The 18,215-nt window shown below is 45.8% G+C and overlaps 1 protein-coding gene across 5 annotated transcripts in view; it reads left to right on the top strand.

Annotated features, from left to right (window-relative positions):
- The window catches only part of il1rapl1b (interleukin 1 receptor accessory protein-like 1b), a 310,446-nt gene that overhangs the window by 215,293 nt on the left and 76,938 nt on the right, over window positions 1-18,215 (top strand). For all 5 annotated transcript variants that reach the window (XM_076972391.1, XM_076972239.1, XM_076972313.1 and 2 more), the window contains exon 6: window positions 4,551-4,625. In XM_076972391.1, the coding sequence (XP_076828506.1) occupies window positions 4,551-4,625 (75 nt within the window). The remainder of the gene's footprint in view (window positions 1-4,550; window positions 4,626-18,215) is intronic.

The following is an 18,215-nucleotide window of genomic DNA, read 5'->3' as shown; positions in this document are numbered from 1 at the left end:
ACCAAAGGCCAATCACAGCGCGACATCACTGCGACATACGGCTGCCAGACGTGGATGCTGACTAAAGCAAACAATTAAAATTGACGTCTTCCAGTTTCGGTGTTGGAGACTTCTACAAATGTCATTGACAGTTTGAGTCAACAACAAGGCTGTTCTGGATGATATAAACCAAGAGACCTCCCTGAAAGGCGAGATTGTTAGATAGACCCTAGCTAGTTTCATCCTCGTGATGATGGCGAGTTCACTGGAGAAGGAGATGTTACCTTGGGATGTTCAGTGGAGAAAGGAAACAGCCAAAACAATCAAGGACATGGTGTGAAGATCAGGGAATTGAACGAAGCTGTGGAGAACAGAGAAGCATGGTGGAGACCTGTCTGGATGGATGGATGGATGGATGGACAAATGAAATTCAGCTATACTTAATGGGATGTGCGCTGTAAAAAAATTCCATGTAAAATTACAGTAATTTACTGGCAGCAGTTTCACCAGTATTATACCCTATTTTTACAGTACGGATACCGTAATTACAATTACAGCATAATACTGTAAACACAATCTACACAATATTACTGTTTTTTTTTAACCTACAGCAATTTACTGTTAATTTCTGTTACAGCTAACAGAACTCTGTATACAAAAACAACAGCTCAAAGGGCAGCGGTAGCTCAGTGGTTAAGACGTTGGTGTTGCAATCCAAAGGTCCTGAGTTTGAATCCCCCCTCCTCCTAGCTGCCACTGCTGGGCCCCTGAGCAAGACCCTTAACCATCAATGGCTGGGTTTATATTTATGGCATTTGGCAGACGCCCTTATCCAGAGCAACTTACATTTTAATCTCATTTTTATACAAGTGAGCAATTGCGGATTAAGGCCCTCCGGTCACAAGACCAATTCCCTAAACACCAGGCCATGACTGCCCTTATATAAAATTCTAGCCTAAGTATTTTTCTAATATTTTTTGTTAGCTTCGTACGGTTAGCTAAAAACTTAGATTAGGTTTTCAGGTCCACGATGTAACTTGTACCACAATGCAGTGTTACAACTGCTAAAACACTCAAGCAAGTAGAAAAAAATAGGGAAAAAACTCAGGATTTTCTAATCTCCCAGCAGCCATTGCTAATTACAGTTAATTACTGTAATTAGGAAATGCTCAAAAGGGGGGCGCTCGAATTACAGCAAAGATACCCACAATGCTTATCAGTTCACAGCAACTTCCTGTATATGAAGTATACAGTAGTTTACTGTCAGATTTTCCCTGTAAATTTATAGTCCTGTTAAAGAACAGTAAATTACCAATTTTCTGTTTGTATTAACAGTAGAGTGCTGTTTTAAAAAATAACAGGTTAATACTGTTGGAATTCTGCTGTAAATTAACAGCAATTTTTTACAGTGTGGTTGTGGTGGTTAGGTGACAGCAATTAGCGATGTGACAGAGAGCTAATACTGACAATCATATGTGACTGCACAGTTGACTCAACATCAGCTGAATTAAGCTTCACTTGACTTTTTTATCTTTCACTGTGTTAATAATGATGTTAATAATGACATTAGTAGTGGCGTTTATGAAGTAAAGAAATGTCTTTTGTTCGTTGTTTTTAGCTTCCTAAGTATCTTCTGCTAGCTTGGAGGACTGCGTATGGAAGCTGTGATAATCTGTCAGACACAGGCTCATGTACGCTGAAATACACACCAATGCAGGCTGTTTGATTTAATGCGTGTTATATCTTTGCAAATCATATTTAGCCTAAGTTAATTTACCTTTACTCTCTTAATCTCCTTTTCTAGATAAACCAGCTATATTTAATTTTATAATATTAAATTATATTCAGAAGGCTTCCTTTTTGTGTATCTGGTAAAAACCTTCCTGAGGTGATAAATATTGGCTTGTAAGAAGCACTTTGAATTGCCAGTTTGTAAATTGTAACACAAATAACCTTTGCCTTGTCTGCCTCGCCTATTGCAGAGTATTGCAGTGTATACTGGCGTACTGCAGAGTATTTCAGAGTATTGGAGAACATTGCAGAAAATTGCAGAGTGTTTTAAAGCAACCCCCCCCCACCCACCCACCCACCGACCACCAAATATGGTATCACTCCCAAATACATTCCAATAAGGTAGATTGACATCTGAGCAAAACCATAGCTGAAGGAGAAATTATTATATTTTGGATTTTTTTAAATGTTTTAAGCAAAACTCAGCTGTCTATGCCAGGGAGCAGGTTAGTAATGGGGGGGGGGGGGGGTGTAAGTTGCCATAGTGATTGGGCTTGTTCAATATATTGAGCCAGTGAGGTGACTGCTCACTTCTTAAAGACTCCCACTCTGTACTCTGCACTTCTAAGGGTAGAAGGGGTCATTGACACAGCTGCTTATTCACTCCTGGTTCTCAGGCTTCCTGCGATGCTCTCTTTATTTTAATAGCCCTCTGAAAAAAAAACTCACTCTCTCACACGCACACATATATGTAAGACTATATTTATACAACAATACTAGAAAGGGTGTCATGAACATACAGCCAGAGAACATCCAGAAAGAAGTCTTGGAAGTAATAAAGTAGTTATTCCACACCATACTCCAGTCAGGCTTGGTACTGAGGTCACGCTCTCAAAACAAGGACATTAAGGAGAACCTGTTTTGTTGGTGTTTGCTGAGCTCTTTTTCATTATATGCGCCGGTGCTAAGCTGGGATTCCTGTGTTTCAGGTGGGGGGGTTCTGTTGTTTCACCTCACCTTTTTTTCGAGCATTTTCACTCTGTTACTAAAGAGTTCCAGTGCAAGGACATTCTGGTGACACTTTAAAGAAGATCAGCAATTAAAAAGTAATGATAAGAAGTTATCCTCTTTCATAGCCTCTTTCCTCTCTCTGTTCGGAAGTGGCGGCTAATTGTGCCAGGTGCATTCTGGGGGAGATGAGCGCTCTGCATGTAAATCAAGCAGCTCATTCTTCCCATGCCCTTTGACCTGCCCCCCCCCCCCCCCTTCCCCCATGACCCCCCATTCTGCTCTCCAGGAGTTTCTCAGCCGATCTCCCACGATGCACCGGAGCTGCTGTATCCACTACTGCCTACACCATACAGTAAATGTAATGAGTGGGATTAGGGCTTTAGCACAGCTCTGCTCTATGAATTATGAATAACGCAATGAGCAGGAGAGGAACTGGCGACCACATGTGGAGATGATGATTGATCAGGTGACACCTGCACAGCAGAAGATCCCAGCTAGGTGGTGAAATCAGCACAGACGTCCCTGCATCCACTGGGTGTCTCAGCAACCTTACGGGGTGTTTAGCCATCATTTATTTATTGGACACTAGATATGTTTCAACTAAATTCTAAAGATCAACTAAATTCTCACTTTTGTTTTATTTTAAAAACTTTGTTTTGAAGACTTATGGAATGGTTTATTCTTAAGACATTTGGTGTCAGACAAGTATAGTTAGTTATAGCCTATGTGTGTGTGTGTGTGTGTGTGTGTGTGTGTGTGTGTGTTGGCCATGTGGTGGACTGGCGACCTGTCCATGGTAAAACCCTGTATGCCCCCCGATGATGCTGTGATTGGCTCCAGCCTCTCCGTGACCCCGACTAGTGGGTATAGTAATAATATAGATGTATATAGTCAGCAAAAATATATAGGTATCAATTATATAGTGATGCATGTCACATGGAAATTGTCGAGGAAATTGGTTTATATTCATTAACTGCATTTACTTCTGCAAACATTGTTGCACATAGTCATTTTTCTCCGGAGCTGTGCTGGAGAACCCGAGATGGTGCGTGAACGTGTGTGGCAGCTGGGCTGTTGGGCTGCGTGTGAATGTTGACTATTAGCTGGAACCCACAGCAGGAAATGGAAGCGTTTCTGACACCGCAGGCTTGTGGAATTTGCTGCACTGTGACAGGTCATATTGTGCTAAGATACATTTACCTCCCTCCCTCCCTCCCTCCCTCTATCATCCCCCCCGCTCTCTCTTTTCCCCACCACCTTGATCTGTCTTTCCAAATACTACTTGCGTTTGGTATTGAAATATTTTGTTTAAAACCATTCAGCTTGCGCGCCTATCGGACATTTGAACTGCGTTAGAACGGGGAGCGGGTGTCTGAAGCTCAAGGAGTCTTAGCTGATGCTTTGCTCTTCTGAGCCACTATAAATAAGAATAAACCTCCTCCTGGGTTTATATTAAAGCGCGGCACCGGTTGGCAGTCGGGGCTTGCGAGGCAGAGCCTGACCTTAATCCGCGGCCCTTCCCGCCGCCTCTCTTGCTTTAATCACTGCCGCGGTGCGTCCTCGGAGGTACAGAAGCCATTAGTCGAGTTGAAATGGTTGTCAGGCCAAGTCTGGAAAGCCCATTACGTTCTGTGCCTGAGAGAGGGCCTCGCGTTTCCATCTCCTCCCCGATGCCTGTTTGACCATGTACTTCCATCCATCTTCCGTGGACGGACCCGATTTTACTCCCCGCCGTGACTAAAGGTGTGTTGTTTTCTTTAGTGTTGACACAGAATTAATTTTTTTTTTCACGTGTCTGTTTTTTCTCTTCTTTCCTTCTCCTCTTTCAGCGCCTTTGACCGACAAGCCACCCAAGATCCTCTTTCCCGCCGAAAACAGAATGAGCGTCATGGAGATGCAATTAGGTAAGAGTGCAGCTGCTTCCTCCGCTTCGAGCTGCTCGCTGGTACCTGGCGCGGGGACGCCCGGCCTCCCTCACTCCGCACTGCTGTCAGCGGTCGGTCCTCAGCGTTCGCCAAACGCGTCTCGTGTGTGACAGACATCCTTAATGATCCTCTCTGGGCTCCTAGCTGGTAAAATAAAAAAGCGCAGACGATCGTTGGGTGTGCGTGTGTGTGTGTGTGTGTGTGTGTGTGTGTGTGTGTGTGTGTGTGTGTGTGTGTTGGGTGTGTGTGTGTGTGTGTGTGTGTGTGTGTGTGTGTGTGTGTGTGTGTGTGTGTGTGTGTGTGTGTGTGTGCGTGCGTGCGTGCGCGCGAGCTGTGGCTCAGACTGCCGCGTGTGTTCTGATCGGGTTGGTTGTGTATTCGGAGTGAGTTCAGTGCGTGTTCTGAGCATGTTCTGAATGTGTTCTGTCCATATTCTGCCCACGTCCTGTCCCTCCCCCAGAGTGTGTTCTGTGTGGTTGTGTGTGTCCTGTGAGTACATTGTTTTGTGTTTGGGGCGTGTTCCAAACCTGATCTGGGAGTTCTGTATGTATTTTGGCGTTTTTTCGTATTCAAAGTGTCTTCTGAACATGTTCTACGCATGTTATTATGAGTATGTGTGTTCCAAACATGTTCTGCACATGCTCCCATCATACTCCCTCGGCTCTTTTTGGAGTAGAGCGAGCGTGGGAGCGCTGAGCAGGAGTACTGTGTGCGAGGGGGGGGTTTCACGGGACCGATCCTGCCCGTCGTTGTCGTCGTCGTCTCACGCCCGTGCCAATGGCCCCTCTGAGTCGCAGTTCATCAAAGGATGGACTATAAACGGAGCGAAAAAGGGGGCCCATTATGGAGAGCGCCTTTGAAAACGAATTTGTCAGGGTTGGTGCACGCAAGAGAAGGCCGGGAGATACCATTCACCATTCACCGGTAGACTCCGGTTCAGATGGAGGGGTGAGGGAGAAGAGAAAGCAGCTCGGTGGAAGTCTGGGAGGAAGTGGATCTTGTTCCCCCGAGCGCACGTCTCAGCACAATTCAGAGACGCTTCGGGAGTGACGTGACCTTCCGTTCCGATGTCAGCGCTGTCACAAGAGCTCGGGTACTTCGCTTGACCCCGGGGCGTGATGCAAATTGTCGGCCACTTAAACCACTTTCCCAGCATGACATCCGCCTCTCTTCAGAAAAAACCGGCTCTGGCTCTCAGGCTTTTTCAGACGAAAAACCGGGACGGCACTGCCCTCTGTTCCCAGACCTGTATTCGTATAAACATAATATATGTAGGTGATGTCTTCGCTGTCATTGTCTGCATGGTAATGACGAGTCTGTGTCAGCTGAAATTCTGCATTTCAGGAGTTATTTCTTACATTTTCTACTTTTTTTTAAAGATACTTTGGGGGCAGGGTTGTTCAATATTCATTTCCTCATAAAGTATAAAAACACAAATGGACAAAGTTGACAGGTAATTAGGCATGCATACCCCAAAGAGAGAGTGAGCGAGAGAGATTGAGAGAGAGAGAGAGAGAGAGAGAGAGAGAGAGAGGGGGAGAGATTAAAATGTTGAGAAGTTATGAAACTCAAACTCAACCTCAGGAAACCTCGTTGAGATGAATGTCAGCTGATGGTCTGAATTAATCAGCAGTCTTCTCTCTGCGCCCCATCAGCCCTTTTGTCTGGTGGATGTTTTGCTTTAGCGGTCAATTCACCGTCAGTCAGTGGATTAGTGCCAGACGTATTTTCTTAATGGTAGGTTTAGTTAGTTGAGCTAGTAGAACTCTCTGTGTCGTGCTGCGTTAGCTTGGTTAGTTGGGTTTACTGGGTTAACTGGGTTTGTTCGCTATAACCGAATAAGGACTATGAGAAATGGAAAACAAAACTATCTGAAACCCTCATGTATCCACGTGTCAAATGCCATGCTGACTAATCCTTAGCTGCTTTGATTCTCTTTAATAACTCTCTCTCTGTAAAAGATTCACCAGCCAATCCTGGCAGAGGTCTCTGAGGATCCAAAGGGGATAATCTGCATAACCGCTCTAGTTGAGCGGTTACTGTGTGGAGTTGTGTAGAGTTATGAAGAGAAGCTGTATGTATACTGAGTTGTTATGCATGTCATGTGTGTCATGTGACGTGTGGTGCTGATGGAGGTGATGGAGTTATGAGTTGCTGTGTGGAGCTGTGTGGAGTTATGAGGAACGGTTAGTAGGAGCACGGTGATGTATGGACATGGAAGGAAACATGAAGATATATGGAAATGCATTTAGCTGCTGGCAGCTGTACGCAGCTCTGTTGTGCTATTAGGAACTGTTATGAGCTGTGAGGTGCTGCTAGGATTTGTATGGAGCTGCAGTGACCTGTATAGGAACTGAAAAGAACCGCTAGAAACTATGGTGATATTAGGAGCTGTATGGAGGTGTTATAAGGTGTATTGTGCTATTAGGAGCTGTGTGGAGGTGTTATAAGGTGTATTGTGCTACTAGAGCCGTAAGGAGGTGTTATAAGATGTGTTTTGCCATGAGGAGCTGTAAGAAGCTTCGTGGAGATGTTAGGAGCTGTTAGAAACCGTATGGCACTGTTAGCAGCAGTAAGGAAATGTGTCCCAGCATTATCGACACCCCCAAACTTTTTTTTTTGCTGCAGTAAACCAGAATGTGCTGCCCGTGTTTGTTGACAGCACTTGTAAATATCGATGGTGACACTGACTCGTTTCCAGGCCTGCTGTCTGTCTCCGAGGCACGCTCAGCTCGGCCCGATCTCAGCTGGGCTTGCCAAAATGATGAATGATAAGCCTTCAACCAAGTGTCACCAGCCCCAGAAGGGCCGTAGATACCCGCCGTTTGCTTCCAGTGGACTTTACGGCAGCAGGTTTTGCATCAGTCAGGCTCCATCTCACTGTTATAGATCAAGCGGAAAGTGCCGGAAAGTTTTCCGCCGGTGCCTGGCTTGTCACTCGGCGTGGGCTGATATGTGGGATCTGCCTGCAGCTTCCTGCAGTGATCTTCTGTATGGGGTCAGCGTAGCATCCAGGCCTCCTGGAGGCCCAACCTTCCTTCCCCAGTCTCAACACCTGCATTACAGGAGACCCCACAAGCTCTTTTTTTCTCATCTCCGTTCATCTTTGCAGCCTTTTCTGTTCTCACACCAAATACTGGATTTCATCATATCTCCACGTTACCTTGATGCCAGTGGTGAAGCAGCACACATGTATTCTGAGCCTGCAAAGATCTGCGGGAGATCTGTTTGTGGAGTTGACCTTCATGACAGGTCAGACGCTGTATCGGTAAGCACTGGACAGCACAATACTTCTCTGTGTTGTTAATGCTTAACTGAACATTTATTTTTTCTTAATTTTTTGTGTTTTTAACGTCCATTTTTTCTCTGCATTTTGAATGCCCCGCTGCTCCCTTTTGAAGACGCTCAAACGCTCCAGCCCAGACAGCAGCCCAAAGTGGGCCACTAGAGTTGGGCCAGTGCGTGCGTTCATGTGTTCGGCTCCGTGTGCTTGTGGTAACTACCCTTAAAGTGATCGAGGCATTTATTGTCATGGACGTCACCAGATGTGAGCAGTCTCGTGTATAAGGGTTATGGTGAAGGGTTAGGGATATGATCTAGGATCTGGAAGCATAGATGATCACCTCCTCATCTGTCCTCTACTAACACCCCCCAGCCCCCTCTGTCACGTCTGTGTTCCTCTCTGCTCTCTCATGCAGTGGACGCTGAGAGAAAAGGGCCACACTTCAAACTGCGAAGCTGACAACGTGAAGTGGTGGAAAAAAAGGAGGAAAGAGGGAGAGTGTGGAAGTGAGTAAGAGAGAAAGTGTTTCAGCCTCTCTGAGTGCTGGTTTTGATCTTCTCTGAGCATGAACCCTCTTTAGCGCTGTTCCATTTCTGTCACGCTTCCCTGGCGTTCGTCATGACTGCTGTCATTTTGTCCTGCTGGACTTGCTCTTCCTTTCTGCTGTGGGCCAAACTCATCTTCCCACACTGCAGTGCATAATTTTGGTCTGTGACAGTGATAAGGGAGTGATAAAATCACAATGGTCACTTTGGCTCTGACCCACCACAAATGGTCAGTGCTTATTCAGCACTGTAAATCAGTAACCTAACACCAGCTGTGCAGTCCTGTGGTGGAAGGATACCAGTGTCTGGATACTGGTCAGTAGTGACAAACCTGGTTCTTGGTAAACCTGGTTCTTGGTATGACTGAAGGAAGTCTGGACTGAGGATGGAGGCTGTTGGAGAAGTGGAGTTGAAGTAGAGCCAGTGGGCTGAGGACTCTCTCTCTCTCTCTCTCTCTCTCTCTCTCTCTCTCTCTCTCTCTCTCTCTCTCTCTATTAGGTATCATTTAGGTACTACTCTATATGCTACATTTCTGTTATTTATAATGTGTATTGCCTCGTTACAATATATTACCATTTATAATGTGTAACTAATTGGCTTGTACTATGCAAATAAACCCTGTTAAACTCAAGCTCAAGTGAAGGAACTTTATGAAGTAGATAAGACATACTCTCATGACATATGCTGGGATATGCAATAGAACTTTACTATTTTAACCCATATTAAGTATTAATATTTACATATGTTAAACCTTCTAGCAGGACCATTTCTTTCATTGGCTGTGTGTTAGCAGGGTAGGAGTGGGTAAATAAATGACAAAACCACCTGCACTACCCACACACACACACACACACACACACACACACTCCCTTCTTCTCCGCTGTCATGCTTTGCAAACACCCCGAGCGTCTGGTCTCCACCCTGCGATCCTGACATTCAGCTCCGGCCGTGATATCTGACACTGGTGTGCGCCACCAGCAGCTGGGGTCCAGTGCGTGAATCACATGGCAAATGGCACCGCCACCTCACCTCCTTTTTCCTACCTGAGCGAGCGGCACCGGAGACAAAAACAAGCTCAAAGAGCAGCTGTCAGGAAGCAGACGAGGGCCCTTTCGCCGAGCGGGTCACCGGCGACCCGTGCGTCACTCTCCCTCAATTCACTTTTGTTCTGCAATTCAGATAAAGAGGTGGAACGAATGAGTGGGTCTCCTAGCAGGGCGTGAAAACATTTTTGCGTGTTGGTGCTGCATAAAGATTATGGAAAATAAAGGGAAAGATTCATTACCGCTTGGCCAAATGGAGATGGCTTTATGTTACGTACGAGGTTTAAGTCTAGCCAAGCGTATGGACCACCTCGTGTTGGAATAGAACAGTGTGAGTTTAAGAGTTCGCTTGTTTATTGATTTATGCGTGCTTTTTGAGGACTAATAACTTTGTTGCTCTGTAATATGTGCAGTAAGACTGGACTTTGTAGTGGCACAGATAGAGAAGGTTCCGATGATCCATCGCGAGACAGGAAGAGTAAGAGGCCGCCTCTCTGGGAGGGACAGAAGTCTTAAGCTCCTCCCTCCTATATCTTGACAGCAGGACTGGCCAATCCCGAGCGAGTGCCATCCTGCCCACCACGAGCCAAAGGTGGGCAGTACACCCACAGTGTGGCCAACGCTGTAATGGACGGATGCTTCCTCGTGGTTAAGAGGATGTGAAATAAGGAAATATTACATCATAAAGGCCGTATGACATGTATAACATATTGCATCATAAAGGCCAAAGGAGACATTAGCACAGCGGATCTTGAGTGCTCTTAACGAGCTGACACCAGCCCGTGTCGTGGTTTCGCTCTCAGTGCTACAGTTGGAATTGGTGTTATGGGAACCAAATCAGAAAATCGGCAGTGGCAGAGCACTGGACTGAGAGGCATGCTGCCATATTGGTTTAGGCAAGCTTCTATACCTTAATAAAGCTTTGACTAGCCTTTTCCTATAGGCACCGTTCATATACCTCCAAACATCAGGCTGATCTCATTTGCTATCATGAGTCAAATACGGGGATTGTCGTGACCTCAGGCACCGTGACCTTTGACACCAGAATGGCTAATTGCACTGCGTGATTCTGAGCTCACTGGAGATGTGAGACCTCTTTTCTTTTGGAACTTTGAGTGTGTTTGAGCTTGACTGTAATTGTAGCCTGATAGTGTGTGGTGATATTACTAATGTGTTTGCAGTTCTTAAAAGTGTTTTAGATCTTTAACCGTAACTGATCATGAGTCTGGAAATTCTAGCAATCGGCGACAGAACTAATCGAAGGCAAATAACATTCTCATTAATTTCCATGGGAAGATTACAGTAGAGTTATTTTTATATGTGGGCTTTTCATTTTCTTCTTCGAAATACCTTTAGCTAAGAAGATACTGGTGAAGCAGATCTCAGCACACGCACCGGGCTAAGACGTTCATGTCGCTGCTTTCATCGTTACTACACAGCCAGCTGTCCGACCCTCAGCCCCCCCCTCACAGCTCCGTGGCGTATGGGGCATGCTGGAAAGGAGTGTGTCGACGCCTGGAGAAATGTCAGGGCGGTGAAATATATACTTGCAGCCACAGGGGGCGCTGTGCTGCAAATCAATATCACATCATTTCTCTCAATTAGGGGATGATTATTGCAGTCTGAAGCATGGTTTCTCATTTCTCTGCAGGGAGGCCATGGGGGGGATAGAAAGAGAGAAGGAGAGATAGAGAGAGGAGGAGGAAAGAGAAAGAAGGGGAGAAAGAGAGAGAGGGAATGAGAGAGGGATCACTTCTTATGTATGCACAATAGTCTCCCTTGCCATTCTTTTCCTCTTCTGAAGCTAATGTCAAAAAGCACAAGTTCTTCATTTAGTTCCAAAGCTAGCAGAACGTCACCGTGACAGATGATGATCACCTGCTGTAGCGTTCCAGCATCACCATCTCAAACGAACTGGGTTCGAATTACGGACGATTATAATTGCACAACAACCCACTAGCCTTTTACCAAACACTCTTAATGTCTAATTTTCACGTAATTATTAGGCCATGATTTTTTTTTTCTTAGGTGTTCCTACACTGTCAGAGTAAAATATACGCTGTGAGGCATTATCTTTAAATTCTGTTTCTTAAAAAGCAACGTGAGGAGTGGATTTAATATGAATGTGGAGGGGGGTTGCAGAGAGGCGGGAAAAACGATCCCAACTGACTTTATTCTTTAGCTTAGCATCCCGTAATCGCCCCTGCTCGGGGGCCTGTTGTCTGTAGAAGAGGCACAGAGCCTGTTTGTATTGACTGGGGAAGACGATCACTTTAAAAAGGATCCGATTTTGATTTGTACTTTTCATTTTCCAACGATCCTATAAACGTTTTCCAGCATGCAAAAGTCAATTCAAACCTTCTTTGGTAGATGCAGTTATATGTCCTATATGTCATATTACATGGTTTTTATAAGCTGGAGGAAGAAAACAAAGACGTACCATATTGTCCAATGAGTGGAGAGGGGGCGGGCCTACGACGCTGATCATTGGTCGGGGTGAAGAGGTGATTTAATTTCTTTCCAGAAATAGCTGGATAGCGAGTGAGGCTACCTTGGCCTTTTATACATAAAAATTAGTACTTGTGTCTAAATGGACTTTGGGTCAAAGGCGTTTGTGATTCGGTGAGCACACCGCACCAGGTGTAGGTGTGTGTACGTTGAATTTGTGTGGTAGTTGTTCTGAGTGTTACAGTCGCTCTAGCTGTGCATGTGATAGATGGTCTAAGGTGTGTGATTGTTGTTCTGAGTGTGTGTATATTCGCATGTGTGTCTCTCATTATACTAATGTGCTGGATCCATAATTACTTCTCTTTAGTACTGTGCGTCACGCAGAACACACAGTATTGTCCCCTTCCTCTCTCTCTTTTTTCTCTTCAATTCTTACCTCCTCTCTCCTTCCTCTCTCTATTTTCTCTTCTATTATCTCCTTCTCTCTCCTTTCTCCCCCCCCCCCCCTTACTATGTACACCATGTACACTATATTCTGACAAGCAGAGTTTTTCCTGCCACATGGTTCACCATCCAGACCACCCAAAACAAACAGTTCAAAGTGATTTCCAGTGAAGCATCCTTAAAACATTTGTGCATACTTTATTATAATAATAATAAAACAGCTGTTTGCTGGGATCCATGCACATGTGTCCAGGACTGGAGGACATCGGAGAAGGAGTGGCCACATTTACTCCGCCCACTTTGCTGAACACACCTCTGCATCTCATGCGAGGAGGCTTTTATTCCACACTGAGTCTGGGAGTGAGTAGAGGAAGAGTGACATTTGAGACGATGGCAGGGATGAGTCACGTAGGGCTGGATTTAAAGTTTTACTGTCATGAACAGCCTGGATGTGCAGGGAGGCTGTGTGCTCCCTGGAGGATCTTCACGGTGATCTCTTGGGATGTATGTGCTGGTTTATTTTTTCTATTTGGTGTGGTTTCCTGTTCTCCCAGTTTCCTGTTCTCATAGTTTTCTGCATTTTGAGTTATATTTTTTGTTTGTTTGTTTTGATTAATGAAGTTTTGGTCATTCTCTCCCTCTGTCTCTTTCACTCTCTGTCCCTCCATGTATTCCTGTACCTGTCTCTCTCACCTTTGCGCTCTCTCTTGCACCCTTTCACTTTCTCTCTCACCCCTTCACTCACTTGCACCCTTCCATTCTCTCTCTCACCCTTTCACACTCTCTCTCATACACCTTTCACTCTTGCCGCTCCCCCTCACGTCTCTACACTCAGATTTTCCTTCATGGAGGACAGACTCCTCTCTCCCCCTCAGACATTGCACTTCCTCTGCCCCCCCCAGGCCCCTCCCCCCCCAGGCCCCTCCCCCCCAGGCCCCTCCCCCAGGGGACGCCACAGATCTGCTCCCAGATCTTTGTAGAGCTTCACCACTGTTCTGCTGACCGAGGCTGTATTGCATAAGCGTAAAGCACCTCTCCCAACAAAACTACACAGACACCGATCACAAAGAGGGAAGAAATCATGGACACGCCATCGCTAGCGCGGGCGATAAGCGCGGCTCTCCGCGCCTTTAGTCCTGCTCGTTACACGGCTTGTGCGTGGGCCGCACGCTTGACGTCTCTGAGAGAGAGAGAGAGAGAGAGAGAGAGAGAGAGAGAGAGAGAGAGAGAGGGCATGGTCAGACATGTGCTGCCGTTTCAGTGGAGCACGCATCTGGGCGGCTTACGGGTCTTTCTGAGGGGCCATGGTTAAAGAGTCTGCTTCATCATCCTTTTGAAGCTGTTTTATATGCGAGTCATTTTTTAAAAATAAGTGAACACTGTCCTTTTATGCTGTTCAACTATTATTGAAATGATCCCTTATTGCACGCCAATATTCCTTAGGCACATTTCAGGTAACAGGTCTGCTACATCTTTTCTTCATTCATCATTTCTCGGTTATTTGAACTCCTTCCTCTGGCAATACGCAGGCCGCTAAAAGAAATGTCCATGGACTAAAATCATTTGGCTGTGAACTGAAATCATTGATCACGGATTTGTATGTTTGTGATAGGATAGTGCAGATATCTGATTTACACTGTTGCAATCTTGAAACATTATTTCTGACAATAGCTGATTGCCTGAGTTAGAAATGCTAATTTAACTTATTTTATCACTATCTGTCAGTGGCACAGCTACCACAGATACAACTGATTATGGACAGAATCCAGGGTGCTTTGCATAATGTCAGGCCATTGCACAATGACCCCGCTAGCATTTACTGTCTGATGGTCCCAAGGATACCGACAGCCGAAACCTGTGAGAGTCTGAATGCGCTAATTAGCACTTGTTGTGGTGTATGCTTTTGTGTGTGCCTGTGTGTGCCCGTCTCTCTACGGCATCCAGTGTGTTGGTCATAAAACAGAGCTCAGCTTGTATGAGAGACACATGTCCAGTCCTGGGAGGCACAGGTGGGAGAGAGCAGGCGTGTTTGTCAATGTTGGCGTCCCTGCCGTAACTACACCGAAGGCATACAGAGCAGGCCACACAGCAGAGCTCCGTGAGCTCATGAGGACAGGCTAGTCAAAGCTGTCCTGAGCCCCACACACACAGAAACACACACCCTACACCTGGTGGGGCGGTGGGGAGGTTCACAGTGTCAAGATCTGGGTTCTTCCTCGGTGGCTTTTATCAGACACACCGCGGAGAAGACTTGAACACACACACACACCACTCGCACACATGCACACCACACACAACAGGCAAGGCTTAGGCTTTTATGGCCCCACACACACCACAGAGAAGGCTTAGACTGATATGAACACACCCCACATACACAGACCACAGCGAAGCCTCAGACACACACACACACACACCACACAGAAGGCTCATAGGACAGTGACCCCCACTTTCTCCTAACACATCTACAGAAAAATGTTTTATCGACTAGTCAGGCATATTTCCTACATAATCACCAGCGTAATATGAGTTGGTGTGTTGTTTGCTTCAGACTGGAAAAAGAATGGTGTTCACGATGTGATCATGTTTGTGCAGTAAATGTGCTCTGGTGGCGGAGCTTGTCATTCTGATTAAATGCTGATGCCGTTGTTTTATGTGTCAGCGAGGTTATGTTGCTAGAAGCAGGCCTGTCAAATGACAGAGTATGATTTTACAGCACAAAACCTAATTCACCGGACACGTTTCAGCACCCTGGAGAGCTCCTTTAGTGCAGGTGTGTTGCGGTTGGCTGTACTCATGCAAACAGCACCAATATCTCATATGTCACTTGTTCATATTGAGAATAGAAGCAGGGTCCATCACTCTAGTTTTTCACTGGTGAAACAGTCCCAAATTGCTGGATTGCAGCTGCGTATAATCTCTGCCCTGGGGTGACTCGGGGTGACAGGTACCACACTGCCTTAGGCCCTCTGGGCACGTGTGTTGGGAGGTGGAGTTCTCCTAAGGGAAGGTGTCAGCCGCTAATGGGTGAAGTTTGTAGATAATTGGAGAGGTTCACAGCTAATGGGAGGTGTTTCCAGGTAGTAGGAGGGGTTCACAGCTAAGGGAACACATTAGTAGCTGCCTGGGTTTGTATTGGCTACCTTGACCTTGATTTGTGCAGTGTATAAAGCACCCTATTGTGTACATGCGACCAAATATATCTGCAAATGCCATTTAACAGTTCTGCACCTAAGCTCTGTAGAACCTTCTCATCATTATGTCATTACGTCTACAACTGCCATGATTGATTTCACATGTGATGGGGGTCGGATGATGACTGCCATCACAGGCGATGCGTAATTGGTTTGGAGAGGCTGGTTCAGACAGCCATGTTCCACATACGGAGTCTCAGCAGGCTGGGGGTTTGTTACAGCTCCTCCTCCATTTCAGGGCTTCTGGGGGTTTTTTGCTTCTTCCTCAGATTGAAGTTTACCTGTCCTACTTCCTGTGTTCCCAACAGCGGCTGCTTGGCAGAATGATCTAGATTCCGGTTTGCAGTCCCTGCGACCAGTCAGCTCTCTGAAGATCTTCTCTCAGCACGTTCCCCGTGTTCCTCATCCCTCGTTTCCCCCCACACCTCCGGCCTGATGATTCTAGTTTGAACCTGTCTGCGTCCCTGTCACCCACTCGCTCTGCCAGTGCCGTGTCCCGATGCCATGGCCTGGGTTAAGTTTTAAACCTTGCTGCCTGAGTTCAATCTCTCATCACACTGCCAAGGTTAATGCTTTCTCATGTAGCTTTAATCCTGCTGCCTGGCCCGAGTATTGCTGTATGGGGAATAATAATATAATTATAACATTTTATGCACAAGTGCCTTTATAAGTGCTTTTCAAAATAGCCAGTATCAAAGCAAAAGGGAAGGAGGAAATGAAAATAATCAAGATAATAAAAATAAAATTATAAATAATAGTAAAATTACTATTGGACCAAAGAAAATTAATTAACAAACAACCACAATGCTGCTGTAATTCCATAATTGAAAGAGCTGACTGGGTTGTCAGATGCTTTTTGTAAGAAAGGGAAGCCCAGCCATCCTGAGGTGATGTCCCAGGGGACTGGACCGGTGTTTAAACACTGCTACCTAACTGATCACCTGGGTTGAATATTTAATGCTGGGTTAAGTATTTAATTCTAGGGTTGACTCCTTAATCCCTCCTCTTGGGTTGAGTCTTTAATCTTGCTTCCTCGGTTGAGTATTTAATCCCGCTACCTGGGTTGAGTCTTTAATCTTGCTTCCTCGGTTGAGTACTTAATCCCGCTACCTGGGTTGAGTCTTTAACCTTGGACTGAGTCTTTAATCTTGCTGCCCCCCCCCCCCCCCCACCCCACCAGTATCTCTGGGTGATGTCCCAGAGGCCGTGCTACATTACTGACACCTACTGTTACACCATGAAGAAAAATGGAAGAATTACATCACAAAAGGAGCGAGCACAAGGAGGAGAAATCCTGCCACTTACTGAGAACAAATTACAGTTATTTGCAGCCGCAGCTGTATGTACAGACTGAACAGTTTCAGACATTTTGTGCCACTGTGTTAGTAATAATTCCACTCACATAAATGTTCTGTGCAAAGGCGCCGTTCGCACGCGTTTACCTTGTAATACAAAATTCTTATTTCGTCCAGATGTGTCTTCAATTTTTGCAGAAGAGATTGTTTAAGAATGGAGAGGGCCTTGTTTCCTGTAGTTTAAGGAGATGATTCACATGTCCATGATGGCATAGAAGGAAATAAAGAAGAAAAAATAAAACAGAACTTGTCCCTAAAGACTCCACTACTGTATGGCTATTTCAGCACAGAGCACCTCGGCTTCCAATACTGCAGGATACAGATGATAGCCATCATCCAGGTGGGCCGTCGGTGGCCACGCCCCTGTGAAACGACCATGCCACTTGAAGGGAAAAGCAGATCTTCTGGAAATGGAGAAGGGGCTTTATTTAAACACAACTGTATTTAATGAACTTTATTCAAACACCGCTCTATTGAATCTAAATGAGTCGCCACGGGAAGTACGTCGCAATGCTGGCAAAAACAGGGGCGTCTTCTTCGCATCGCCGCGTGGGTCCTAGACATGTAGAGGCAATTTAGACCGCACTCACTCTCCAATCACAGGACGAAGGCCGTTCATTAAACACAGTTGCTTTAGAGACCCTTGGAGACCCAGTGACGGGATGCGGTTGTGTCCCCTGTGAAAAAGCAGGTCGCCTCTACCCTGCTGTCTCTTTACCAGGACAGATAATTGAGTTGATAAGGACGTGCCGTCTCGGGGTGGCCTCCCCCTCTAGTGGAGCACGCACACTTTGGATCGCGGCAGGAATTAATTTCAAAGCAGCGATTATTGTAGAGGGCTGGCTGTGTGGAGCAACCTGGGACGTGGTCAAGGACTACGGCAGCCAGAGGACACACGAGGGCTGAGCAGTGTCCCACAATTATTTAAAACGCCTTTAATTCCCAATTAGGAGCCTATTAGGGAGGCATGAAAACATGCCGCTTGTGAAGCCCCTTTAATAATTAAGCATTTTCCTGTCCCCGCGTGTCATGATTTTGCAGCTAAATAAGTGTTTAATAGCATAAAACATTTTAAGACTTCAAAGTTACCTGATGCCATATAGTCTTTTTGTCCCTCAAGCTGTAGAGGAAATATAGCATTAGCCTAAACCAGGGTACCAGTGGCTGCCGCTTTTGTTCAAGTAATTCTGCTCAGCGCGCCTTAACGTGTTTACCCCTTCTAATGTGTGGAACGAAACCCTTCGGTAATAACCCAGCACT

This window comes from Brachyhypopomus gauderio, chromosome 1 (genome assembly GCF_052324685.1).
Source record: "Brachyhypopomus gauderio isolate BG-103 chromosome 1, BGAUD_0.2, whole genome shotgun sequence".
NCBI classification, from domain to species: domain Eukaryota; kingdom Metazoa; phylum Chordata; class Actinopteri; order Gymnotiformes; family Hypopomidae; genus Brachyhypopomus; species Brachyhypopomus gauderio.
Note: the sequence above shows the minus strand (reverse complement) of the source record. Positions and strands in the feature narration are given on the sequence as shown.